General features: G+C 33.2%; 2 protein-coding genes across 2 annotated transcripts; both read right to left on the bottom strand.

Annotated features, from left to right (window-relative positions):
- Nucleotides 1–1,317: 1,317 nt before the first annotated feature.
- On the bottom strand, nt 1,318–2,778 carry LOC121264450 (L-type lectin-domain containing receptor kinase S.4-like). Its single transcript, XM_041167618.1, has one exon. It carries the CDS (start codon nt 2,641–2,643, stop codon nt 1,504–1,506), a length of 1,140 nt encoding a protein of 379 aa, XP_041023552.1. The 5' UTR covers nt 2,644–2,778; the 3' UTR covers nt 1,318–1,503.
- Nucleotides 2,779–14,920: 12,142 nt separating this feature from the next.
- LOC121266119 (fructose-1,6-bisphosphatase, chloroplastic) lies at nt 14,921–17,189 on the bottom strand. Its single transcript, XM_041169849.1, has 4 exons — nt 16,576–17,189; nt 15,914–16,138; nt 15,312–15,818; nt 14,921–15,215 (listed from the first exon to the last, which is right to left on the bottom strand). The coding sequence occupies exons 1-4, from the start codon at nt 17,008–17,010 to the stop codon at nt 15,144–15,146; spliced, it is 1,239 nt and encodes a 412-aa protein (XP_041025783.1). The 5' UTR covers nt 17,011–17,189; the 3' UTR covers nt 14,921–15,143.
- Nucleotides 17,190–27,135: the final 9,946 nt, after the last annotated feature.

Here is a 27,135-nt window from a genome sequence, read left to right as displayed (position 1 = left end):
AATTGCCAGACCCTCCCTCTGACCATTTACACATTTCATTACATCCATATCCACAATGTTCCATTTTGCACAATACTCCCTCCCCCATTCCTCTCTTTTCTGGAGACATTTCATATAACTCTGGTTGGGGGGGGGGGGAAGGCAGTTCTTTAATTGTGAGAGTATACGGGTATGATTCCAATCTACCAACCATTTCTTGGTTTTCTGTCTATCAGAAAATAGCCAATGTCAAGATCTTCTTCTTAACTAGAAGTGCTCCTTACCATCTGTAATCTCAACAAAAACATTGGACAAACGAAGTTTCAACAGCTCAAATGTTATCCAAATCTTTGAAAAGTGTTTGTGTTTGTGGCCTTTGAATATTGAGATAAAATGGGATAGGATGAAAGACTCTTGCCATCCAAATCAGGCCTGATTGTTGCCTGTTGCCAAAGCTAAACTTAGCGAGCGGTTCTTATCATCAAAATATTCACCTTGAAGGCTAAATACATAATACTGTTAAGGCATGCAGTGACCTCGGTAATAATAGATTTACGATTTGATGTTTAGCCATTGATTACTTGCAGCTAGTGCCTCTGTTACCACTTAGTTCTCAAAGCTATGCTTACTACTCGGAAATACAAAAGACGCAATGTGGAAAACCATTGTTAAGATCTCGTGACTGTTTGTAATGATTTAAATGGCTTGCAAACAAAACCCAGCCTGGATTATATTGCTTCACCAGCAGGGCCTAAACATGGGGAACACAAACCAACCAAGACTGATCCGCTGCTCGCACTGCTACTGTTATGGGTATTGTCAATCAAAAGTTTTGGAAGACTTCAGAGTGCAAGAAAAGCCATGAACCGAAGTATGGCTTTATAGAACAAATCTGGTCGCAAGAGGCGTCCTCGTTTTTTTGTTGGGTTGGTTCACTGGGTGTCGAGTGTAATTTTATTCAATCGAGTTATGTTATATACTAGGCTCTTATCTCAAATCCATCTTACACCAATTGTCCCTAGACCTCGTTTATTTTCACAACTGTTCTCAACTTATTTTATTTCATCTAATAAGTACAACTTTTTCAAATTCCAATACAAAATAAAATAAACAATTCAGTTTTTTCAAATTTTAAAATAATATTAAAAAAATATATTCTAATAATATTTTATTTAATTTTTAATTTTTATTTCAACTCATCTATCTGAGAAAATAAAAGAGATTGAACAAGGGTTCATAGATAGCACCACATTCAGAGTCGGATTATAGTGGGATGAAGGAATATATAATATTTTCCTATGTAAGTGGCTCATAGTATCAAAAGAGTCATGCCAACCATGGGGTTAAAACCTACAATATTTCAATTATCTGTTCAAAGCACAGTGCTTCCCAGATTGAACAATATGTAACAGAACTACATTTTGACAATTGATCACCAAATTACAACAAAACAATAAAACGTGAAGATAAAAGTAGAAAAGACACTGATTTACAACACAACATTCAATTGAACACCTCAAACTCCTACTTGCCACCTTCGATTGCTTTATCTACAACTACTTTGACTTTCTTGTACTCGCAACCAATGGGCTGCATGGCAAACTCCTCCGGCACCACCGGACGCCTATGGCCAAAGACTGTCCACAAATACAACACAGTGAATGCCGCCAAAGCTCCACAGGCAGCACCGAATATCATTGCAGCCAGCACTCTTGAGAGACAATCTCTTCGCTTTTCGGCTTCCAAAGTTTTGGTGCTTTTAGCAAATGCCTTTGGATCCAATGGCTCCGAATGCATCCAATTCGGAACATGCCTGATCTTAAAACTCCAGGAATGCAGAAAACATGCATCAGAAGAATTCCCAGTCGAGGAGCTAAAGCCCACAAACACTTCTTCATTCTCCCACACCTTGGACAGGGCAATTCGATATGAGAGCAACGGACTAGAAGGCCTAGAGCTACCATCTTGGCCCAACCTAACCTCTAACCGCTTTGAACTCGCTTCGTAATCTATCCAAGCATGGATTTTTCCACTACTGCGAGCCAAATTATAAGCCGACGCATTGCTCAATTTCTCTGATACAACACTACCCACACCTATTCGTGCATGATTCTTCAGCAAACCATCATTACTGTCCCTTAACGTATTAAACTTAACAGAAACAACCTTAAAATTGCTTTTCCCAGATCCTAGAGAAAGTCCATATGAACTATTACCAAACTGGCTAACATTGAAGCCACTTGGAACCATAAAGAAATCTAAACCATCACCATTGCCCGTAGTCGAGAACGAGAAGTAAGTCGAAAAAGAAACGAAACTTCTAGACTCACCTCCGAAAAGTTTAATGGGGTTCTTGTACATGACTCGTCCAGCACTCGAACTCACCCGATCAGTTAGTTGAATCGCAGAGCCGCCATCAACAACTTTTGCAGCCCCATACAGAGTGATTTTGGATTCGTTTTTTGGATCTTTCTGGAACCGTGTGAATGAGAAATGAGAATCTTCGTCTGCAGCTAAGGATTTGAGGAAGAAAATGAAGAGAGTTAATACAGTGAGATGCCTGGAAATGGGTAGTGCGGCCATCGGTGAAGTGGGTCTTTGCTGAATCTTTGGTGTTGCGTGGAATGGTGGGTTTCTAGGGTTTGTGGGGTGAACACATTGCATCTGAAAGTGAATTTTTTCCTAGGGTTTGAGAGCGGAAAGCAGAGGAAAGTAAAGAATAATGGGGGGGTAGGCTAGGAGGTTGTGAAAATTAAATACGTTCAGTCGTTTCTGCTAAAAACTGTGACTTGCTTTCTCTGAGTGGTTGCTGACTGAGGGAATATGATAAAGGATATATTTTGCATTTGTGCACTCGTAGTTAGATAAATTTACAACTTTGGTCCCTGTACTTTCTGTATTCACATTCCTCCCCTTACATTTTTGAAAAAGACTATTGGCATGTGACGCTTGACATTATGAAGTTTTAGGTTGATGGATATTTAGGTTGTATTTAGATAATAAGTTAAGTTGATATAAATTGAGTTTTTTATGAATAGTAGTGAGTTGAGATGGTAGAGTGAGTTCTGTGAAGTCTGTTTAAGATGAGTTTAGATGTGTTTGGATGTTAAGATAAGTTGAAAAATATTGTAGGTCTCACGTGTAAAGAGGTTTTAAGTTGAAATGAGTTTAGTGATTTGAGAGTTAAGTGTTTAAAAGTTAGATGAGGTTTAAATCTTAATCGAACGCAGCCTTAAATTCGAGTTCGGTCAAAAAACCAAACGCAATCTTAAATCTGAGTTTGGTCAAGGAACTAAACGCAGCGTTAAATCACTTGTATTTTAAGCTTTTGCACATGAGTTAATAGCTCTTTGAGGTGCATTTTTTTCTATTAGAAAATGTTTGGTTTATAACAAGATCTTTATAAGTTAATATAATTTGATATGATATATTAGATTATAATTTTTTTTATTAAATAAGTTTAACATTTTATATGAAATCAAGTCAATTTGTAAAAAGTTATGTATATGACTTTTTTTATAGACATAACACTTCTCTTGTTACTTGATTTGATTGAAATGGTAAAAATGCAAATTACCAAAACTCATGTGGTGAGTCAAGAGATTTTATTAAAGCTTAGATACAAAAGTTATCCAAAGTGGAGTCCTATCGTGACCTAAATCAAAGACAACTTGACTAAGTTTAACCTCCTTCACGTCTCAACAACATGCTCTTTTGCATTTTAGCATAAAACCAGCTTTTATGCTTAAACGTATTCTATAAGATTTTAAAAAAGATATTAGTTATTTCTTGATCATCATTCTTTCAATATGATATTAATTAATTAAAAAACTATTTATTATCTTTTATTTATCATTTAATTATTTGATACTATATTAACAATAGACGGTTAAAATATTGATAAATAATATTTCTCTCAAATTTAAAATGCAAAAAGGATATCGATTTCATTTCAATTGCATTTAGTGGAAAACAAAAATACTTTAGTCATCATGTTTCTAATAATAGTATTAGATTTACAAGTGACATGACCCAAGACACCCATATTCTACAATAAATAAAGATTATATTCAATTTAAATAGAAAGAATTCTACAATTTTTTTATATAAAATTTTTATAATTTATTAATTCAATAATATAATATTTACTAACATTTATGGATATTTTTTAATCGATATTTAAGTATTTAATAGATATCGATAAGATCCATCTCACAACCTCTAGAAAAAAAAAATATATGAAAGGGGAAAAAAAAATCCTAAAGAGACTCCCCTTGTAGAGGGACCATTGCATAGGTTGCGCACCAACGACGCAAGAGAAGGGTGCGGTTGTGCGCTGTCAGTTGTGCCTACTTTAGCAAAACTCTTTTCAGTTAAAAACTAGAATGGGCGTGCACTTTTGTCGTCTTGGTATGCCAACTGTACTCGTCGGTCTCCTTCAATGTTTTTTGATAAAAAAAACAGTGTGTCAACTTGTTGCTTCATCTTCTACTCCGTGATCCATCTATCTGGTCGCATATTCTTTGATTTTGTTTTGTTTTTTTCCTGGAAAAGAAGTTGGGAATGGAATCGATAAAAAAGAGTAACGATATGTATCACACTGTTTGGTTGTTAGACTATACTCAGTTCAATTGAGTTCAATTTCGATTTAGATATCTTCTAACACCTAACTCTCAAATCACTTAACTCATCTGAACTCAAAATCTCTTTACACATAGGATCTACAATCTTTTTCAACTTCTTATAAATACATCTAAATTTATCTTAACATCTAAATATATTTAAACTCATTTTAGGTAGATCCCACATAACTCACTTCACCATCTCAACTCATTACTATTCACAGAGAACTCAACTCAGCTCAATGTCTAAACGTAAGCTGAGTCTCATTTTTATCACATTATATAATATGTGGTACTTTTATCACTCTTGAGGTTAGGATAGTGAATTGAGATGAAATGAGTTGAAATGAAAGTTGAATAGAATATTATTTTTTAATATTATTATTGTTTTAAGATTTAAAAAAAATTTAATTATTTATTATATTTTACATAAAAATTATAATGATAAAATGAGATAGATTGAGAGCCCCTCTCAAATCTATCCCTAGTTATCCTATATTTTTTTAAAGAAATTTTTTTAAAATTTGATGGGCAATAATAACTCATTATCTTTTCAGATGATGTAAGTGGGATGTAAAATTGTCCAAATAAAAAAGGTAGTTGGTACTTGTAGGACATTATTTAACTATTGATAGTAGGACTTTGTTAAATTACTGTTTATTTTAAAGGAAAATGTTGATATGACTTCTAAATGTGTCTACTTATATTTTTTAAATTTTTAAATTTTTTTTCTTAATGGTTACGGAATCGATTATTAGTGAATTTGTGTTTTTTTTTTAATTTTTTCTTAATAGTTAAGAATGTTTAAAAAATGATTAAAAGAAAAGGGAAAAAATAAAAAAAAAAATCATTTGCACTGGAATGCATATTTGGGGTGCAAATTTGGTGTGCACCCTAACATTGTCCTATTTTAAAATCTGAAAACGATAGCAATAGGTTAACTTAATTATTTTTATATTTTATTTTAATACCTCATTCCCGTGTAAGTTAAACTTTTCCTTAATAAATGAGAAATGATTCTTGCAAGAGCGGTGCTACTCTCATCACTGGGAGCTCTGCTGGGGCTCCCGCTAGTGGTTTTGGGATGAGTTTTTTTTTTTTTTGTATTTTTTTACATGCATTTTTTAACACATTTAAATATATTTTAAAAAAATAAAAAAATTCAGAATATTATTAAAAAATACTTACTTAATCATTAAGTAAAACATAATAGTAATAAAAAAATAAAAAACTCACAGCGGTAGAAACTAGCGGTAGAAACTAGCGGTAAGAGTAGTATTTTCTTACTTGCAATGTGGAGTGCGCAAACGTCGCGCAATCCTTTTAAAAAAGAGTAAGTAAATACGAGATCTACATGAAAAAAATTAATTTTTTAATAATAGACCATACTCTTTTTTAAAAAGTTACATAATATTTTGTGCACTCCGTAACTATATCTAACATTACTCATCTTAGCATACCAAAACCTTTAAAGCTACAACAACTTCGTGAAGTTGCACTAGTTTGAGCACTAAATATTTGAGCATGGACCACTAGGCTTTTGAGCTGTTTATCACACACTTGTTAATATTTTGAACCTTAAGAAAACCCTCCATCAGCAGTTCCGCACATGGGAGCTGGTGGAGTGGTAGTGATATCCTTAAGCCATTGACCCAAATATATAAATAAATAAGCCTATGCGAGCTTGGAAAAGGGTGAACTCTCTAATATATTAAAAACATCTTTATAGAAAATTGAGGAAGCATCTGCACACATGATGCTTTTACTTTGATATTCGCCAAGTTTTGATAAATGGGGCAATATTTAAATGGAAGAATTCTATGTAATAGTCACTATTTATTCTCACATTTTATATTTATAATTTTTTTATAGATTGTGTAGATATTTTTATAAAGTGTGAGAGTATTTTTCATAAAATGTGGATTGTAAGGTGGTAAATAGTGATCGATGAAAAAAAAATTTCTACATATATGTTTGTTTTTCATTTATTTATACAATGTAGACAAGACCAACCAATTAAGTATTATGTATGGTAATATACAATTAAACCCACATATGTCTGAACTGTCATCTGTCAGTCACCTAAGAGAAGTTCAGTCAAGAAAGTAAGATTTTATTTTTGATTAGAATCAAGAAAGTGAGATTGTTTAATATCCCACTTACTGGACATTATCAGGGAAAAGGACCTTATCCAGAATATGCTTCTTCCAACCAGAGAGAGCCATCAACCATCAAAGCCAACTCATCATCATCCGGAAATTGAAAATAACAGTCACAACTTATATAGTGGACCATAATATCTGATGCTACTAGTGTGCATTCATACTAAAATTGGGCATTTAAAGTAAGAAAATTTTTTTTATCAGTCACTATTCATCATCCCACATCTCACGTCCTATGAAAAATATATCTGCACCTATGAAAAATACATCAATATCTTATGAAAAAACTATAAGTATGAAGTGTGTAATATGAATAATTACTTATTTGTAGCAGAACTCTAAGGTAATATACCCACCCACAAATTTGGGCAAATATAAATATAATATCCGAAAATTTTAAGGTCACTTGAAAGAAACAAAAATTGTTGTCATTTTAAGCGAAATTGATAGTATTTTTGTATAAAATATAGAATATTTTGATTATTTCATTTATCAATATAAATATAAAATGATTAAAGAGATCCTATTTCTTAGAATCTAAGCTCTAGGACAGTAAACAAATAAAAACAAAAGAGAGTGGAGATGTCACAAGCGTTGCAGTGCCAAAGACAACAGTATTGTTCTGTCAACTGCAAAGACAACCACCTTTAAAAATTGTGCTGGCCAACTTTCTTACTGCTTTGGTGCCCTGAAGATTTTCACAAGCGAAGCATGTTATACAGTAAGTACCATGCAGAAGGGCCCCCAACCTGTTTTTCATCAAAATTTCAAACATTAATTGAAGCAGGAATTAACAAAAGAAGGAAAAAAAAAAAAAAAAAAAAAAAAGGACTGAATCCATGCCACCGTGCGTAAACAGCATGAGGAAGAGGGCCAACCTGAGGACTGCAATTGCTGGAAATTCTCCGTCATTTAGAACCAAAATGAAATTGTTGTCAAGAAACAAAGGAAACTCAGAGATCATGCCTATGTGCATGCTGCAAACGTTGTATGTTACTGTCTTAACTATAAATTAAATCAGTGTCCTCACAGGGTGTTGAACCCAGTTACATTGGGTGGACTTTTCACTTGATCTATTTAGTTGAGTGGATATCTTCCTATTTCTTACATCTTGTAATTTTGTTCTTTTTAATGTAGAGTAGAAAAAATAAAGAAGATGAGAAAAATCCAGTCTCTTTCACCAAAAGGGGGGTGAAAAGAACTGCGGTTAAAAACCAAATTGATAATGTCTCCCACCTTGAAAAAGGTAGATTAGATTCTACTCTTTTATTATTGATGAGATCAAGTGCCACCAATAATGAATTGATTTGGAATTGGTTCCATCTTCTTTAACCACTCTTTTAACTTCAGTAGTAATGTTTCAAGATTTGGTGTTTGTAAATTGAGTATTTCTATTTACAAGTAGATGTGAACATCACATCATTGACATGCCATTATGGCATGGCATGGCATGAAATATATGTTTTACAGACTTACAAATAGAATTTTTCTTATAAATTGCAACCAAAAGAACAAAAAAAAAAAAAATTCTCCTTCTATGCGACGATTTTGCCCCTAGATTGTTATATCTTTGAACAATCACCACCAGAAGCTCTCTTTTTTTGGGCACACCATTAACCTATCCTCTTGAAACGATCAGAAATTAATAGATATAAGTGAACAACTACATGAACAGTAGAAAAACTTGCCCTTGTATTTCTGTTTCGTACAAGTTTCCGTGCATGTAGCACTGTTCTCATTCATTCCATGTGTAAATTTCTTCTTGTTAGCGTCCTATCTTTTTGTTTAGTTGAAGACCTGGGAAACTAAGCGGTGATATGTCTTTGTTCTCTGCTTTACTGGGTGTTGTACTTCTTGTCTATAACCGTACATTTTTATGGAGGTTGCTGCTAAGAAATTAGTAGGAATGTTGGATCCCTAATCAAATGTCCTAATCTTTTTCCTTCCTATCTGTTCAAATGTACTGAAATGCTTAAACACGTTCAGAAGAATGGACAGAATACAAAATAAAGATATCTAGGATCAAACAAAGTATGCTTGCAATTTCTCTACTGTATCAGTGTTTCCAATGAAAATTGGTGTACTTTGGTGAATCTGCCAGAGAAACAAAGTCAATGTCAGATGTGGTTGGAAGACGTCTTTTGTTCAAAGAAGTTTTGATGTCAAGTATTCTTTGGTGACCATCTGTTGCTACACCTCTAGCTTGCTCTGCTATATATCTCATTGGTGCAATCTGCCCAAGTCACGTTTGGGTCATACTTCTTCATATGGATTAGTTAATGGTACAATTGAAGCTCATTTATTGAAAGTCAATGAAATTGGAGAGTTAGCATGAGCTACATCAGCATTTGATAGAAGCAAAGAGGGAAGAAGAATTTCTAGAAGAAACAAGAGAGGAATCTTCTAGAGGATGAATTTTTTTTGTCCTTTTGTACAACTGGGCTCTTTACTTTTTTTTTATAAAGGTTGTTAGCTAATGTATATGGATAGAAGATTCTGTAAGTAGTGAAATACTTGTAAAGTTATATAAGCCTGTTCCTTGTAGGAGAATGAATACAATTCTTTTCAATCCTTCTCCATCGTTTTGCTCAAACACTAAGTGAATTTCTCTACATTATTTTGTATTTCTTATATGGTACCAGAACTTGGTTATAGAAGATCCCAACTCAGGCAACAAAACCAAAACCAAAACCAAAACTCAAACCTAAACAGAAACCTAGACCTCATTTATGACCCTTCTCATCCAAGCAGCTCATACTTTATTGGAAGCAACGATGACATTGGCACCATGCTTGTTACTCATAGCTTGGATACCAGTAACTATTACTCATGGGCTCGATCAATGAAGAGAGCATTACGAATAAAAAATAAGCTCGGCTTCATAGTTGAGAGCTTATGTGAGCCAATAAAGCCAAACGAGCCCCTCATGGAGCATTGGTTGCATTCCAGCGACATGCTCAAACCAACAACAAATTTCTCACACTTGACTCCCTCAGTCAATAATGTTCAGAGTATTAATGCTTCTTCCTCTTCTGATGGAAATATCCATCAAGTTTCTGGTTCATCATCATGTTTATTTGTTTATAATTCTAAGTCTTCAAATATTTTAGATATACCTTGGATTATTGATACAGGGGCGACAGATCACACGATCTGTTCTTCCTCATTATTTTCTTCAATTCAATCCCAAGTATCCTATTCTGTTGCTCTATCTAATGGTGATGTAGCACCTGTTACTCATATAGAGACAGTGAAAATCACAGATTCTTTAATCTTTCGTGATGTTCTCTGTGTTCCTAGTTTTTCTTTCAACTTGATTTCTGCCAAGAAATTAGCTCAAATGCTTCATTGTTGCCTGATTTTCTTTTCTCATTTTTGCTACATCCAAGACCTTTTAATTTGGAAAATGATTGGCATGGGTGAAGTCAGGCAGGGGCTGTACCATATGCTGCAAGAGGAGGTCTTTTCTTCAGCCTTATCAGATGTCTTAACCAAACTAAACCTTCCGCCTTCAATTCCTGTTTATGCATGAGTCATCAACAATGATCAAAACTTTGACATTTGACATTATAGACTATGACGCTCTTCCTATTCTGCTTTTAATATAGATGGTAGTGTTCATGTTTCCAAACCACCTAGACAAACTTTGATCCATATGCCCTTTAGCTAAACTTCACAAATTGCCTTTCCCTATAAGTACACACAAAACAGAAAAATGCTTCGAATTACTACACTATGATATTTGGGGTCCTTGCAATGAGATTGACAGTGATGGTTCTAGATATTTCTTGACTATTGTGGATGCTTTTAGTAGGTGCACTTGGGCCTATATGCTAAAATTCAAATCTGATGCCACTACCACTATTCAAAGTTTTTGTGCTATGGTAGAAACACAGTTTGAAACCAAAGTAAAGATCATTCGAAGTGACAATCGGGGGGGGGGGGGGGGGGGGGGAGGGGGGTTCAATATAAGAGATTTTTATCTTGAAAAGGGCATCATACACCAAAGAACCTATGTTGAGACACCCCAACAAAATGTTGTTGAGAGAAAACATTAGCATATTTTAAACACTGCCAGGGCCTTGAGATTTCAAAGTGGTATTCCCTTAAAATATTGGAACCATTGTGTTCTAATTATTGTTCATCTCATAAACAAGACACCTTCACCCATAATAAATAACGAAAGCCCTTATCAAGTTTTGTTCAACAAGAAACCGAATTATATCTATCTTAAGGTTTTTGGTTGTTTAGCTTTTGCTACAAACCATTGTCAATAGAAGGCACAAGTTTGATCCTAGAGCCAAAAGGGTGTGTTTATAGATTATCCGTTTGGGATCAAAGGATACCCTCTGTTGGATTTTGAAACCAAGAAAATATTTATCTCTAGGAATGTAGTTTTCTATGAAAATATTTTTCCTTAAAAAAAGGGACCCTCACTAACAACCATACCCAACCAGACCAAAGCAATGTCAGTTTCACTCAAATTCCTACCATTTTTACAGAACCTATCACATCTACCTCCAATAGAAATTGAGGCAAATTCTCAAACTACAATCTCTGAAGGAGAAATTCCAGAAACCTCTGTTCACATTGAACTAGATGGTAACCTTCAAAATCTTCCTACCCATGACCTTACATCAAATACCACAGTTGTCACTCATTTACCTTGCAAATTAGTGAGGATTCGAAAAGTACCATCACACTTGCAAGACCTTTATATGTCAACAGGCTGTCTCTTTTCACTCATCTCAAGTGTTGGACAAGCAAAAGGGCCAGAATTCCTCAGGTAATGCTTTCTCTCTTAGTGATAGTATTTTTTATGAAAAGTTATCCACTCCACACAAAGCTTTTGTTGTTTCCTTTACCTTCCAATCTGAGCCTAAAAATTACCAAGAAGCTAAAGATTCTCCTGAATGGTGCACAGCCATGAGAGCTGAGATTGAGGCTCTTGAACTTAATGACACTTGGGTTTTAGTTGATTTGCCTCATAATAAGGAAGTAATTGGGTTTAAGTGGGTGTATAAAATTAAGTTTAATGCTGATGAGAGTATGGAGAGATTTAAATCAAGGTTAGTAGTAAATGGGTACACCCAACAAGAAGGTCTCGATAACCATGAGACCTTCTCACCCGTGGCTAAATTTGTTACTGTTAGAACTTTGTTGGCTGTAGCAGCAATAAAAGGACGGAGTCTTTACCAATTTGATGTGAATAATACTTTCTTACATGGTAAGTTAGATGAAGAAGTGTATATGAAGCTTCCTCCTAGGTATTCTAATGCTAATGGCAAGAAAGTGTGCAACCTTAAGAAGATTTTATATGGATTGAAACAAGCGTCATGCCAATAGTATTCTAAGCTCTCCAAATTTATTGTTGAGCAATGGTACAATTAGGGGTGTAAAACCGTCGGTCCGGACTAGAGAAACCGATCGGACTGGAATGAAAAAATGCATAGTCCGGTCCGGTCCAATAAGTGGAGAATTTCGATCTTCGGTCCGGCCCCGGGGTGGAGATTTCTCAGACTGGATTGGACCAGACTGACCGAATAAAAAATAAAAATAAAAAAATATTATATATATATATTATTTATATAATAATTGTACAGTTAACAATATAAAATTTTAAATATGTTATTAATACTTGTTAATATTCTATAAATTAACAATATTTTATATATATCTTCATCTAACCTATCACTATTAACAATATAAAATTTTAAATATGTTATTAACACTTGTTAATATGCTATGAATGAACTAATATATAATATCAATTAGTTAATTATATAGTAATTATATAAATTAATAATATAATTTTCATCTAATTTATTATCATTGACCATATAAAATATTTTTTTATTGAGTTTGTTACATAATCCACACTAATAAATCACTTAATTTAATTTAGTATTTTAAATAATTTTTTTAATTAATTGATTTAAAAAAAAAATTAGGCCGGACCAATAGGTCCGGTCCTTATGGATATTCGGTCTGGTCCTATCCAACATCGACGGATCGGACCGGACCATTTGCACCCCTAGGTACAATCAATCTAAAGCTGATTGTATTTTCTTCACTAAGAGTACTAACAGTTCATTCACAGTTATTCTGATATATGTAGATGATATTATTGTTGCTAGTGATTACATAGATATCATTAACTATCTGAAAACTTCTCTTCATGACAAGTTTAGAATCAAAGATCTGGGTAAGTTGAAGTACTTTCTCGGAATTGAAGTGGCCAGGTCTGAGCATGGTATTCATATATGCCAAAGGAAATATGCTCTTGATATTTTAAGTGACTTGGGCACTATTGGCTCAGCACCAACTAAGACCCCTGTGGACCAAAATATGAACTTAAGTAAAGAAGAAGGGAATTGCTCCCCAAACCAATACTTTACAGAATGTTAGTTGGTCGTTTACTGTATATAACAATAACTAGACCTAATATTTCATATCCAGTCCAGTTATTAAGTCAGTTCATGGATAGTCCTTGGGTTCCACATCTACATGCAACATACAAAGTTCTAAGATATATCAAAAAGGCTCCAGGCCAAGGGTTGTTTTATCCCACACATTGAAAGCTATAGTTACATGGTTATAATGGTTCGGGTTTGGGTACTTGTCCTGATACCAGGAGATCCGTGACAGGATATTGTGTTTTGATTGGAAACTCATTTGTGTCATGGAAATCTAAGAAGCAGTATGTTGTTTCTAGGTCTTCTTCATAGGCGGAATATAGAGCTATGTATAATGTGTGTTGTGAATTAACATGGCTCAAATACTTGTTTGAGGACTTACAGGTAGCACATCCTCAAGCTACTTTTCTATACCGTGACAACAAATCTACTGTATATATAGCCACGAATTCAGTCTTCCATAAAAGGACCAAGCATGTAGAGCTTGATTGCCACCTAATTCGAGACAAACTACAAGATGGAAGCATTGTCACTAAACATGTGTCCAGCAAGTCACAGATAGTAGATATGCTTACCAAAAGCTTTTGCTCATGTATGCTCAAGATGGGAGTAGTAGATATCTACTCTCCATCTTGTGGGGGGCTATTAAAAGTCAATGAAACTGCTAAGTTGGAGAGTTAGCAGCACAGTTAGCATGAGCTACATCAACATCTAATAGCAGCTCAGCAAAGAGGGAAAAAGAATTTTTTAGAAAAAAAAAAGAGATGAATCTTTTGGTGGATGAATTTTTTTGTCCTTTTGTACAACTGGGTTCTTTCCTTGTTTTTGATAGAGGTTGTTAGCTAATGTATACAAATAGAAGATTCTCTAAGTAGTGAAATGCTTGAGAGGTAATATAACTTGGTTCCTTGTACAAACATTTTAACAATGAGGATGAATACAATTCTTTTCAATCCTTCTCCATCGTTTTTCTCAAGCACATAGTGAATTTCTCTACATTGTTTTGTATTTCTTATACCATTGGAATCATTATAAAGAGCAAGAACTTCTCTCTCCCAAATAATATGAGATCTCATACATCACCTACACTCTTGTAACTTGTAAGAATATCACACCTCAAGTTCCCCCATTTTTGCTGTCCATGTTCTCAGGGATACCACCACAAAGCAGCATTCTTTGGATTAAGGCATTCTATGTAACGACCAGAACAGTGCCTACCATTGAAGCCTGGCTACCTGAGGTGGGTGGGGGTATTTCTTCAGTTTTCCATTCCATAGGTCATAATTATCTTCATTGAATGATATATTTTTTCTGATTCTGGCATCTTTGTAGTTATCTTAATTTCCTTCGTTGAAAGGATAGCTATTCCCGTAGAAATTAAGGCTCTGCTTCTTTGGATGGGTCATTTCCCAGCCAGAACATTTGTCCTTGTTGGTTAAAATTGTGTCAGCTCATTACAGATTGATCTGGAGTCTGATGGCAGTTCAAACAGGTTGCAAATGACATGATATCTTAATTGGTATGTTAATCTAGGCAGAAATGTTGTTTATAAAACTGCATGAAATTCCACCATTTCTCTACATAAAGGATGGAACACACGAGCAAATCACTTCAACATCCAGTTGATCTCAGACTGTGCAGCTGCATCTTAAGCGTACTCTTTGTTTTTATGCGTTCGTGATGCGCACTAAAAGACTAAAAGCCATTCTCAGGTTCGAAAATTGGATTTGAATCATATTGCTGAAAATATTCTGTACCCCTTTTCTTCAGAAGCTTGCTTAAACCCTGGTTTGAATCCTACATACACGACTCTGTTGCTGTCTTAACAAAAGAATTCAACACGAAGAAAAAATACAAAGTTCTCTTTTTTTTTTTTTTGCTTTCTTTATAATTCCAATTTTGAGTATTTCTTGCATGAAAGATAATCTTCACAGACAAAATTACTCTTTTCTATGACATGTTAATCAAAGTAAATACTTCTCCAATTTCTCCACTTCCTCCACGCTTCCAATGTATAGCGGAACACGTTGATGGATCTGTGCAAGAAATTAAAGGAATCAGAAATAGAATCACAGTTATCAAATAGGCTAGGTACTTGCACAAGCTCAAGGTTTTTACACATTTGTACTCACCTCATTTGGTATGATGTCAAGTACTCTCTGATGGCCATCTGATCCTTTCCCACCAGCTTGCTCCACTATAAAGCTCATTGGTGCACATTCATACAAAAGCCTCAGCTTCCCATTCTTGCTCTTCTTGTCTCTAGGATACCCGTAAATTCCACCATACAGCAGCGTCCGGTGGAAGTCACCGACCAAGCTACCGATGTACCGAGCAGAATAGGGCTTCCCACTAGGACCTGGGTCCTTAAGATCATCAATATACTTCTTCAATTTGTCATCCCAAAGCTGATAGTTCCCTTCATTGAATGCATAGATCTTTCCTGATTTGGGTATCTGGATATTCTCTTGAGTTAACACAAATTCCCCATACATTGGGTCCAAGGTGAATGCAAACACCCCATTTCCAATTGTGAGCACAAAGATTATGGAGCTTGAATACATGCAATATCCAGCAGCAAGGAGGTTGCTTCCTGGTTGGCACACGCTCACCACACACTTCTGTTCCGCATTGTCAAGCTGCCAAATGCCATGTACAAACGATTAGGAGTGTTTGAGAAAGAGAAAAAACAACAATGTTTCGGGATTAAATGAGGAGAAGGAATTGGAATTACGGTAGCATCGTCACCAATGTCGGCGAGGCACTCATCATTTGGGCTGTATATTCCAAAGATAGAGCCAGTGGAAACTGCTGCATCAATGTTGGAAGAACCATCAAGAGGGTCAAATACAACAATATAATTGCCCGAGTAACTTTCTTCCACTGCTACGGGCACGTCCTCTTCCTCTGATGCTATGATTCCCGTTCGTCCACTTGATCTCAGGCAACTGGAGAAAACCTGTCATTTATTCATAAAATGATCGAACTCGTTTGCTGGTACAGAGTACTGGAGTGGTAGCCATCAATCACTACCAAACACGAATTGATGATATGAATGAATTCGGAAAAATATCACTTCAATTTCTTATCCAAACTTGAGTGCAGCGGAAGAAAGATAAACACATAAAATTAGCCCTACGAAGAGCACCAAAATACCATATGGTCCACTTTATATACAGGAACCTTGATCCTAACACACAATGAACTGCAAAGCCAAATTAATGATGTTGAGTTGAAGTGAAGGAAGACTAGCAACATCATGGCACTGATGATAGTTATTGATTATCTCCTATACAACTGCTCAGGTTCGTAAAAATTATTGTCTATTTTGCAAACCATTTTCCTCTTCCTAGTATGTAGTAACACTAAAGAACAGGGTGTATAGCTGCTACAAACCTCATTAGAGATAACGTCAAGTTTTTTCTGGTCCTCGCCTTGAACATTGACAGCACCCTGCACTCCAGTCATGTTGGCAATGCTAGCTCTCTGCACCAAAGAAGCAATCTGCTTACACGCCATGGAAATACTCGACAAGACAATAGTGAGCTCGGCGTCAATCACGCCCGCCTGTTCTTGCTTCAGCAGCCAGTTGGTCAGCGTTTGAATCTCAAACCCACCCTTCTTCTTTGTCTCCGCGTCAGCTGTCCGCACTGCCATGCATCGAACCCCGGGAGAAACATTTTTCTTACTCCTACTAAGATTAATGTTATTGCGACACGAGAGAAGTGTAGTGTTGGAGTCAAAGAGAGAGAGACGAGAGAGGGAACGAGAGCTTGAGAATAGAAGATGGGATGGTGTTCTTGTTGCTGTAGCTGCTGCTACTGAAACCATGGTTTCTTTTGCTTTCGTTTGATTTTCTCTACACACAGTTTTTCTCTTCCAGGAAAGGGGACTGCAGGCAGGGATTGTGTTGCGCAGTGAGGGGAGGGATTGTGAGGTTGGTAACCATTTCTGATACGTGGGGTCCCACTTATCTCAGCTTGTTTTGTGATCGTGGTTTCCTTTTGGAGTCCAATGGGAAGAGGGATTACACATAACGAGTGGTGCAGTAGAAGGGTTGGGGTTGCCTTGTGGAAAGTCCCAAATCCAAAACACAAGTGTCAAAGTAAAAATAAATTTATAAATTAACGTGATTTAATAATATATTAAATTTATTATATATTTTTAAAGTATGACGTAATGATGCATTATATTAAAGTATGTCAATTTATAATTTTTTTTTTTTTAAATCTTTCTTATAGATCAATCAAAAGTTGTTTTTATGTTTAGCGGCAGTTGATCCAAAGTTATACCGACATGATCACATTAATCCCTCCATTATCTTCCCTTGAGTTGAGATGAAGGCATGTATCTTACAGACATGTACAAGTCCTTCGCTCGAAAGGGTTCTACGTACGGTCGGTCCAGTTGGTTTGGTCGACGTTGAGTTTTGGGCCTCTTTTTGAGTTAAATTAATTTGTTGGGTCTTAAAAAGTAGGCTTTTCTTTTTTCATTCTTCAGTCCAATAGAAGAGTCAAATTTTGATATCATTCTAATTTTAAAAGCCCACTTTAATATTTAAGCTCAATTAAAACACTAGGTCCTATTTAAGTTATTTGGATTAGAAAAAGAGTAGACAAAAATGAATTTAAATTGTAAAAATACTAAGCCAATTTTTAATTTTGGCATGGGGATTTTAAGTTATTTGGATTAATGAAGAGTAGACAAAATAAGAAATAATATTTATAGTCTTAGAATATAAAAATCCAGCACATTCTTTTTTAAAAAAAGGTAAATATGAGACCCATGAAAAAATTATTTTTTTTAAGGATTTTACTTTTTTTTTTTTTTTTTTTCAAATGGAATGCTTGTATAGAGCTTGCATATCCTAAGTCTGTATTTAGCATTACTTTTATAAAATGATCTAATTTGATATGATATGTTATCATGTTCACTTTGTATCATATCAATTCACGCTATTTTATGAATTCAATTTTGTAAGATTTGTTTATAGATCAAGTATTTCTTATGTCAAAGTCTCTTTCTTACTAAATCACCTCCCAAATTTTGCTGTTAGTGCATTGGAAAGAGGGAGGAGCCCTCCCATTTCCCTTAACTATGTTTACAGTCATCTTAGCGACATTAATCTTACCATTTATGGATTTCAAGTGACTTGCAATTTTCTCTCCTATAGACTAGTTCAAAAAAGGTAACGATACATTTACATTTCTTTTACTATTGCTTTATTATCTAGTTATTTTTTTCTTTTACTCTTTAAATTTAGATTAAAAATTTCAGAACATGACATTCTTACCTAATCTAAAAATAAATAAATTCAACAACGTAATAAAGGGGCCTCATTCTTTCTATAGTGTTTTTGAAACTCAAAGAGCAAAAGAAAGTTAATTTTTTATCAAATTGAATTTATTTTTAATTAAATTACATGATTACGTTGGTTGATTGAATTTATTTTCTTCTAGATTATGTAAGAATGTCATGTTCTGAGATTTTCTAATCCAAATGCTAAGAACAAAAAGAAAAATAATAATAATAACTGGATAGTAAAATAATAGTAAAAAAAATGTAAGAGTATCATTACCCTAAAAAATGTCAAATAGTATTAGTTATTTTATTTAGCAACCTTATACCACACGCTTGCTTAGTAGAACAATTCTTTTATTTTTTATTTTTATTCGGCATTTGTGTGGTGTAATGTTGTTGACTAAAATTTTTCAATCGTGTGTGTGTATATATAATCGGGTAGCTTAAACGTTTGATTAATTTGACGAATTCAATGTAAGTTATTGGGGCTTTAGCATGTTTATTAAAAAATCGCATTAATTAATACGCTACTAATATTTTCAAAAAATAAAAATAAAACATTTTCTATAAAATTCTTAAAAAATAATCAATGAAGTAGTTGGGCCTCGAATCGACGTGGCCTGTAAACGAGGCATGTTTTAAAAAGTTGTGTTTCATGTCGGTTAGGTAAAGCCGCGTATCACTATATATATATTTTTGATAGTCGCGTATTACTTCTAATTGAGACCTGTTGGGTTCGGAATTGTGGCTTTCTATGAAGGGTAGCGCTAGTATGCCCTCTCAAATTTGTCTATTTGGTGTGTTATTTTTGTAAATTATACTTTTTTTTCAAACATTTTTTTAAATATATTTAAACATTTTTTAAAAATAAAAAAATACCAATACATTTATATTTACTTCCTTAATTGGTAAGCAATAATTTTTTTAAAACAAAATTAAATATATCAATAGTCAAAATAAGGAGACATACTAATATTATTCTTTTATGAAATGAGGCAGTAAGAACATTCTCTTCAAGAATCGTAAGTACCATTACACGTTTGAGAAGTTGTACAGTCATAAAAAAACTTATACAAAATTAAATCTAAAAGTTAATATGACTTCATGTAATTTGTTAGATATACTTTATTATAAAAATATATTTACAACTTGATATACCGTATCAAATCATATTATTTTATAAATTTATTTTTATATAATTTTTTTATGACTAAAATATTTTTCTTACACATTTATATCTATCTCATCGATAATTCCTGAGTGGATGCTCAACATCTTCGGTACAGCTGAATCATTACGTTTGTTGTTGAGTTAAGTTTTTTTTTTTTAAACAACTTGTTTATTGATAAACTGTGTTAAGACAGAGACAACAAATGTGCTTAAAGCACTTCTCAACACAGACATGTTGGAGTCTCCTCCAACTCGATTACACACTCACTCACTATTCAAGCACTTCTCCCCAACAAATGTGCAACTAAGTTGCCTTCTCCATTTACATGCTTAAAGTAACTAGATTTGACTCTATTGAGTTGGACTTTGATATTTGTGATGATAATTCTAACATAATTGTTTTGTTGATGCCTCATTTGTATTTCCTGGACAATTAGCTAAGGAGTCTCCTTCCATCACTACATTTGTCATATCAAGTTCAATTTCAAAATTAACTACTTCAAGAGCAGCCTTTGCTTCTACAAGTAAAGGATCTGGAATAGATGTCATCTTCTTTCTCATTGTAGCCAAAAAATTCCCTTTATCATCTCTTACAGCAACTCCTATACATATTTTACATAATCTTGATTCAACTGCAACATTCCAATTAATCTTGCAAGAACTCTTTGGTGGACATTCTCATATCACTCAGTTAGTATTTTCAGAATTGTTATTGCCTTGTCTTCTGGTATTTACAGTAGCTGCTAAGTCCATTCTTAATTGGTTTACTCTGTATATCACTTGTTGCGGTTCAATGAAAATGTTCTTAAACACCAGTTGGTTCATTCTCTACCATAAATTCTATAGAGTCAAGGCGAATTCTACCATTTTCTCTTTGTCAAGCTTCTGTTGCATTACCTGCATGATTTGTTTGAAATTACTTTGTGCCATGAAGCTCTTTTGAATCGTTTTGGAGGAGACACATCAAACATCATAAGCTTATACACAATTCCATAAAATATGTTCCACTGTTTTAAGTTGTTATAGGCACATTGGTCAAGTTGAATCTGTCAAAACTTTTTTTTTACACAAATTATTTTAGTTGACAAAATGTTTTTACAGGCTATCCACAAAAAATTCTTCGAGGCTAGTGGAATAGGGAGCTTCTATAGTTTACCCCAATCTTCTTTTAGGAATAGTTTGTTGAATTAAGTTATTATAAGCATTCCATGGAAACTAGAAAATTTAGAGTCTAGAAGTAGACTACGTATTGATAATTAGAACCGTTTTTCCTAAACAACGGGAAAAAACCAATAAATTGACTACATTAATCCATATTCAAAGTGATTTTTGAACGGATAATGATACCTTACACTTCTTTTATTATTACTTTACTATCAATTTTTGTTTTCTTTGAATTTGGATTAAAAAATCTCAGAACATGATCTTTTATATAATTTAAAAAAAAAAATAATCAACCAACGTAATCATATAATTTAATTAAAAATAAATTTAATTTTATAAAAATTAATCTTCTTTTATTCTTTGAGTTTCAAAACACTGACAGAGAGAAATATGTCCTTTTATCGCGTTGGCTAAATTTACTTTCTTCTAAGTTATACAAAAATATCATGTTTGGATATTTTTAATCTAGATTCAATGAGTAAAAATAAAATAAAATAATTAGATAATAAAACAGTAATAAAAAAAAGTATAAAAATATCATTATCCTTTAACATTACACTCAATTGCCTTATTTTTTTCCCTATATGCGAAACTTATAATTGTTTGTAATATCAAATAGTTGCAATAAAAATGATTAATTCTGCATACTTACGATGGATCACGTACGAACAAGTCAATCAATCATCTAAGTCGTCCAGCATGATGGGCACGTCTGATTAAACGTCAATAATGCAAATGATCATAAAGTTAATGCGGTGTTTTTCATGCGCGGAGGAAACTCCATCCACTTCTACCTATCAACTGTCTGGAAATTTCTTGCTTTTCCTTAATTTCTACGAACAGAGCCCTCTCCACCATGTCAAGTCGTCTTGACTTTATTCTGCAGGAAAGATTTTATTCCATGTGCAGAGTATATTTAATAAAATATATAATAACATAATTTAATTTAAAAATATGAATTTTATAAATTAAATCTTATTGTATTTAAATGTAGGTTGTGAACAGAATAACTCAATTTTGAGAATTAAATCTGTCGTCGGCCTTCGATGTGAACAAGAAACCGAACGTTACAGTTCGGGGAATCTGAAAATTCCAAGAAAGAAAGTAGTCGTAATTAATTTATGTATTAATAATTTAGTTGACCCATCAATGTCGGGCCAAACTATCTGCAGTTCGGCCTTGGCCTGTTTATAATAAATTTCTGAATAATTATTCTTATCAGTATTTATTATTCTACATCTTATATCTTATAAAAAAAAATAATTGTATATCTATACTATTATATAAGTGGCTATTAAACGGTGGCTAAACGGCGATTCTTGTTTTCCGTTATCTTCCGGTTAAATCAACGTTAATTCCCACCGCAGTTTGTTGTTCACACTTTTATAATTTTATAACTTTATTTTGTTCGTTTACCCTTTTTATTCTTCAGTTGATTTTGTTTTATTCGTATTTTTACCTTTTTATCCCTCACTTTTATCGATCAACCCATCCATCTGACATAACACTTAAAAAGAATGAAAGAGAAAAAGATTAAAGATGAGGAAAAAAATAAAGCTGAGGAAAAGATCCATAAAAAAGACTTTTCTTTCGCGGGTCAATAGTCAGTGTATAGGGAAGAGATAATTTTGTTTGTGTCAGTGATTTTGTGTCCTCGTTAAAGAACGCAGCTTTCGTCCATATAAGCGAAAATTTTCGACAATTTCCTTAATCCTCAGGGCGCTTCTTGTTCCATTGAGGTGCGGCATCCTCATCTTCAACCTCATCGTCTTGGTGACTGTGCTCATTGTTTGGGCCATTCGCCAGCCAAGCAAGCCCAGGTTTGTACTCAGGACGCTACCGTCTATCTGTCTCACCGAAGTGACCTTCTTCTCTCATCTTCTTCTTCTCTCTATCTCTCTCTTCTTTGTATCTTCTCTTTTCAAGTTTGTATTCTGCATCATTGAGTTTTTTATTTCATACCGTTGAACTGGTTTAAAGATTGTAGATGAATTTTTGTGATCTTATCATTCCGCATTTTTTTCCTCTTCCCCTCACTATCTGGAGTCGTGGCTTTCTTTTAGTTGTGTGATTTACAGATTTATGAAAAAATAGATCACAGCGGCGGATCTAGGCGGGGGAGCACGACTCTGCATCACTTTCAAGTGGCTGAGTTGGACTACCCTGGGCGTCTTCCCTCTTCCCCTCTCTCTGTCCAGAGTTGTAACTTTTTTTATGAAAAAATATATCTTTTTTCATGTTGTTGAAGATGATCCAAGATCTGATTTTGGATTCTTTGTTTTTTATTTGCATGTTGAGGGAGGAGCTCGAGGAGAGAGGGATTTGGCGAGGGGTTGTCAGACGACTTCGATGCTCCTTGGCTGATCACAGCGGTAGATCTGGGGCCTGGGCTGGGGGCACGACGCTGCGTCACTTTTAGGTGGCTGGGCAGGATTATCCTGGTCAATGATTTGACTCACGGAGGAGCTACGAATAGGCACCGCACCTCATGGACGAGTGGCCCTCGATCGGTGGCAACCGCAAAGCTTGTAGGTTGGGTACGGTGCCATGGAGAACCACAGAGAGAGACAGCCACGGTTGAAGAGAGAGAGAACCAGAGACGATCTGGTTTTTGAATTATCGGCATTATATATAGCCTTTATTGATCAGAGAATTCATGATTTCATCTTGCATCTCAATTAAAATCAAGAAATAGTGCCCGCTTTAATTATGCTAGCTAGTTTTAATATTTAAGAAACTATATTTGTTGTCGTTTCTTTTCTTAATTGCTCCTCTTTAATATCATTCAGTTCTTATTTTTTTTCCTAATATTGCTCTATAATTGTTCTTCAAAATTGTTTTTCCAATTATCATTAAGTTCTTCATAATTGTTCTTTTTCAAAAAAAAAATATATATATATATTTTCCCCGGGTTCATGGGCAGCCCAATGAGCATAAGAAAGATCCAGCATATTTTTTTTTAATGACATTTATTATTTATTTATAATTTGATTGTTTTTTGTTACTACAGAAAAGAAAAAAGAAAAAAAAAACTAACCTCAATTAATAGGAAAAATTGGCCCAAAATTCTAGCCAACTACTACCTATTCACATTCAGAGGCGGTCGAGCATATAAACAAAGTATCCTCTATCAATCACTGAGCCTGACACAACTGATGAGAATGAATTGTTTTTTAATTTAACAAGTAATAATAAATGATGATATTGATCTCCGGCAAGCAAGCTGCAGGCCATCATGGTCTTTCTCCTATATAATTCTATATATAATTTCTGTTCTGACCATGACTATTAACAAAGGATACTATTATAAGATCACCCTAATAGATGGATTTTGAAATTAACGACATAAGATATTGATGGGCACTAGGATTTAGGCAAGAGTACAGAATACAGACAAGTAAAAGTGATTATCGAGGTGTAGATCAGCTGGCATAGAAGATATACTAAGACTCGATCTTGATATTTTGTGTGCTCTGGTTGATATCGTACGTCATCTTTCTGCACTGCAGCTTTACGTATAAATAGATTTTTCAGCAAACTCGCTGGATATATTTGCGAGACAGAGCAACACTGCCAAGGAAAAAAAAAAAATTTAAACCAATTGACTGCTTTACCAATACTTCTTCATTACCAATATTTTAAGCTATTTATTTAGACTTTTAGCTTCTTTATTACCGATACATATAATCACTAAATTATCAATTAATAAATAAAAATTAGTTAATTATTAATATAACTATGAAATGTCAGCTAATCAAATGTTATAATAAATATTGACATTGCTATTGTTGAAAAATGTAAAAAATATGCTAAAAAATATAAAGAGTTGGTCCCTGCTTATAATTTTTATTAGCGACTTGCTTTGAACAATAAATAAATTTTGACAAATATTTTATTGAAGAATTCTCATGTGATATTGATATATTCTTTTATAGGTTTCAAAGAATAGGTTTTCTTGTCTTGGTATTTTTTGATTTGATATATTATTTTGTTACTTTCGTTTTTTTTTATTTAAAATATATATAATTTGATTGTTTGTATTGCATAGAAATCAATGAAATCGCAATACAAACAATCAAATTGTTTATTAATTGTTTATTGAAATTAAAATTGTTTATTGATTGAAAACTATATTTTTTTTATAAAATTCATATTATTTCTTAAGATTAATCATTTTATTAAACTAGACAAACGTGCTTAGCAGTTGCTCTGCACTAGTAATATAAAATATGGGATGTAGAGTGATTGATGAATAAATCTCTTCGTTACATGTGTGGGGTCATGCGTTGGCACGTTAGTCTTGGGTAGTGACTGATGAATAAATTTCTTCGTTGCTTATGTGGGGTCATGTGTTGGCACGTTAATCACGGAGCGATCTGACCCATGACCAAAATGCAGGTCAAGTTGACGGCAGGGCCAGGTTAATTTATATATATATATATATATATATATATATATATAAATATGAGATGTAAAAATTCCGTACATTTTATATGAAAAAAAAAATATAAATATAAGACCTACATTTGATTCTATTTTTTTTCAAATAGAATGCCGCATGTATAGAGCTTGCATACCTTCAACTTATATCTAATATTACTATTACAAAATGACCTAATTTAATATGATATGTCGTTAGGTTCATTTTGTATCATATCAATTCATACTATTTTATAAGTTCAATTTTGTAAGAATTTTTTGTAAATCAAGTATTTCTTATGTCAAAGTCTCTTTCTTATTAATCTCATTTGGATTTAGAGATAAGTTGAAATGATTTGTGAATAATGAAATAAAATATTATTAGAATATTATTTTTAATATTATTATTAGTTTGAGATTTAAAAAAATTAAATTATTTATTATATTTTATATGAGAATTTAAAAAAGTTGTAATAATAAGATGATATGAGTTGAAATGATTTGCTGTTATTGCATTGGAGAGAGCGAGGAGCCCTCCGACTTCCCGTCATTATTTTTACAGTCATCTTAATAAAATTACTCATACCCTTTATGGATTTCAAGTGGCTCACAATATTCTCTCATATAAATGAGTTAAAAAAAGATATGGATACCCTTATACTTTTTTTATTAGTGCTTTATTATTTAATTAATTTTTCTATTCTTTAAATCTAGATTAAAAATTTTAGAACATAATTTTTTTTATAAAATCTAGAAGAAAATAAACTCAAGTTTCAACTAGCATAATAAAGGGGCCTCATTCTTTCTGGCAGTGTTTTTTAAACTCAAAGAGCAAAAGAAGGTTAATTTTTATAAAATTAAATTAATTTTTAATTAAATTACTTGATTAAGTTTATTAATTGAATTTATTTTCTTCTACATTATGCAAGAAGGTCAAATTTTGAGATTTTCTAATCCAGATTCAAAGAACAAAAAGAAAAAAAAAGATAGTAAAACAGTAGTAAATGAAGTTTAAAAATATCATTACCCTAAATAATGTCAAATAGTATGAGTTATTCTCTATAGGGGTGAAAAGAGATAGCGGTGAATTGGTAAACCAGATCGAACTGGTGGGTTTGGTCCGATATCGGGTTTGGTTTGACACGATACCGATTTCATTTTTCTCAAAATCAGTCAAAATCAGTCCGATTTTGGTTTTCATTTTTCTAACACCGGATAGGATCGTACGTATATATTTTAATTTTTTATATTGTATAAAATATTATTGTATTATATATATTTTTATATATAATATATATAATTATATATAAAATAATTTTGTATTATCACTATAGTCTATAATACAATTATAAGGTATATTATAATATACTACAATATATCACTACTATATTATTATATACTATAATATATATACTATATTATATAATATATAAAAAAAATTGGACTGAATTAGACCGGAACCTGTAAAATTGAAAATATCAGTTTAGGGGTGTAACTAGTACAGTATCAGTTATTCAAATCTAAAAATCGGTATATATCGGTTCAGTTATAAAATATATTAAAAACCGAACCGAACTAGACCGGTTATACCCTTAATTCTGTTTAGCAGCCTTATACCACACACTTACTGAGTAGAACAAATCTTTTATTTTATTTTTTTTATATTCAGCATATGTGTGGTGTAATACGGTTGAGTAAAATTTTTCAATGGTGTGTGTATATATATATATATATAATATATAATATATATATATATATGTATGTATGTATAATCGGGTAGCTTAAACGTTTGATTAATTTGACGAATTCAATGTCAGTTAATTGGGGCTTTAGCATGTTTATTAAAAGATCGCATTAATCGCTACTAATATTTTAAAAAAATAAAAATAAACCATTTTCTAT

Source organism: Juglans microcarpa x Juglans regia, chromosome 5D (assembly GCF_004785595.1).
Source record: "Juglans microcarpa x Juglans regia isolate MS1-56 chromosome 5D, Jm3101_v1.0, whole genome shotgun sequence".
In the NCBI taxonomy this organism is placed as follows: Eukaryota; Viridiplantae; Streptophyta; class Magnoliopsida; order Fagales; family Juglandaceae; genus Juglans; species Juglans microcarpa x Juglans regia.
The sequence above is the reverse complement of the archived record's forward strand: the minus strand, read 5'-3'. Positions and strand labels throughout refer to the sequence as shown.

Excerpts from the sequence above, each read along its gene's own strand:
- LOC121264450 (XM_041167618.1), bottom strand. The coding sequence starts at position 2,643 with ATGCAATGTGTTCACCCCACAAACCCTAGAAACCCACCATTCCACGCA.
- LOC121266119 (XM_041169849.1), bottom strand. The coding sequence starts at position 17,010 with ATGGTTTCAGTAGCAGCAGCTACAGCAACAAGAACACCATCCCATCTT. Across the intron at positions 15,819-15,913 it reads ACATTGGTGACGATGCTACC|CTTGACAATGCGGAACAGAA; the intron begins GTAATTCCAATT and ends GGCATTTGGCAG. Across the intron at positions 15,216-15,311 it reads TTGACATCATACCAAATGAG|ATCCATCAACGTGTTCCGCT; the intron begins GTGAGTACAAAT and ends TTTCTTGCACAG.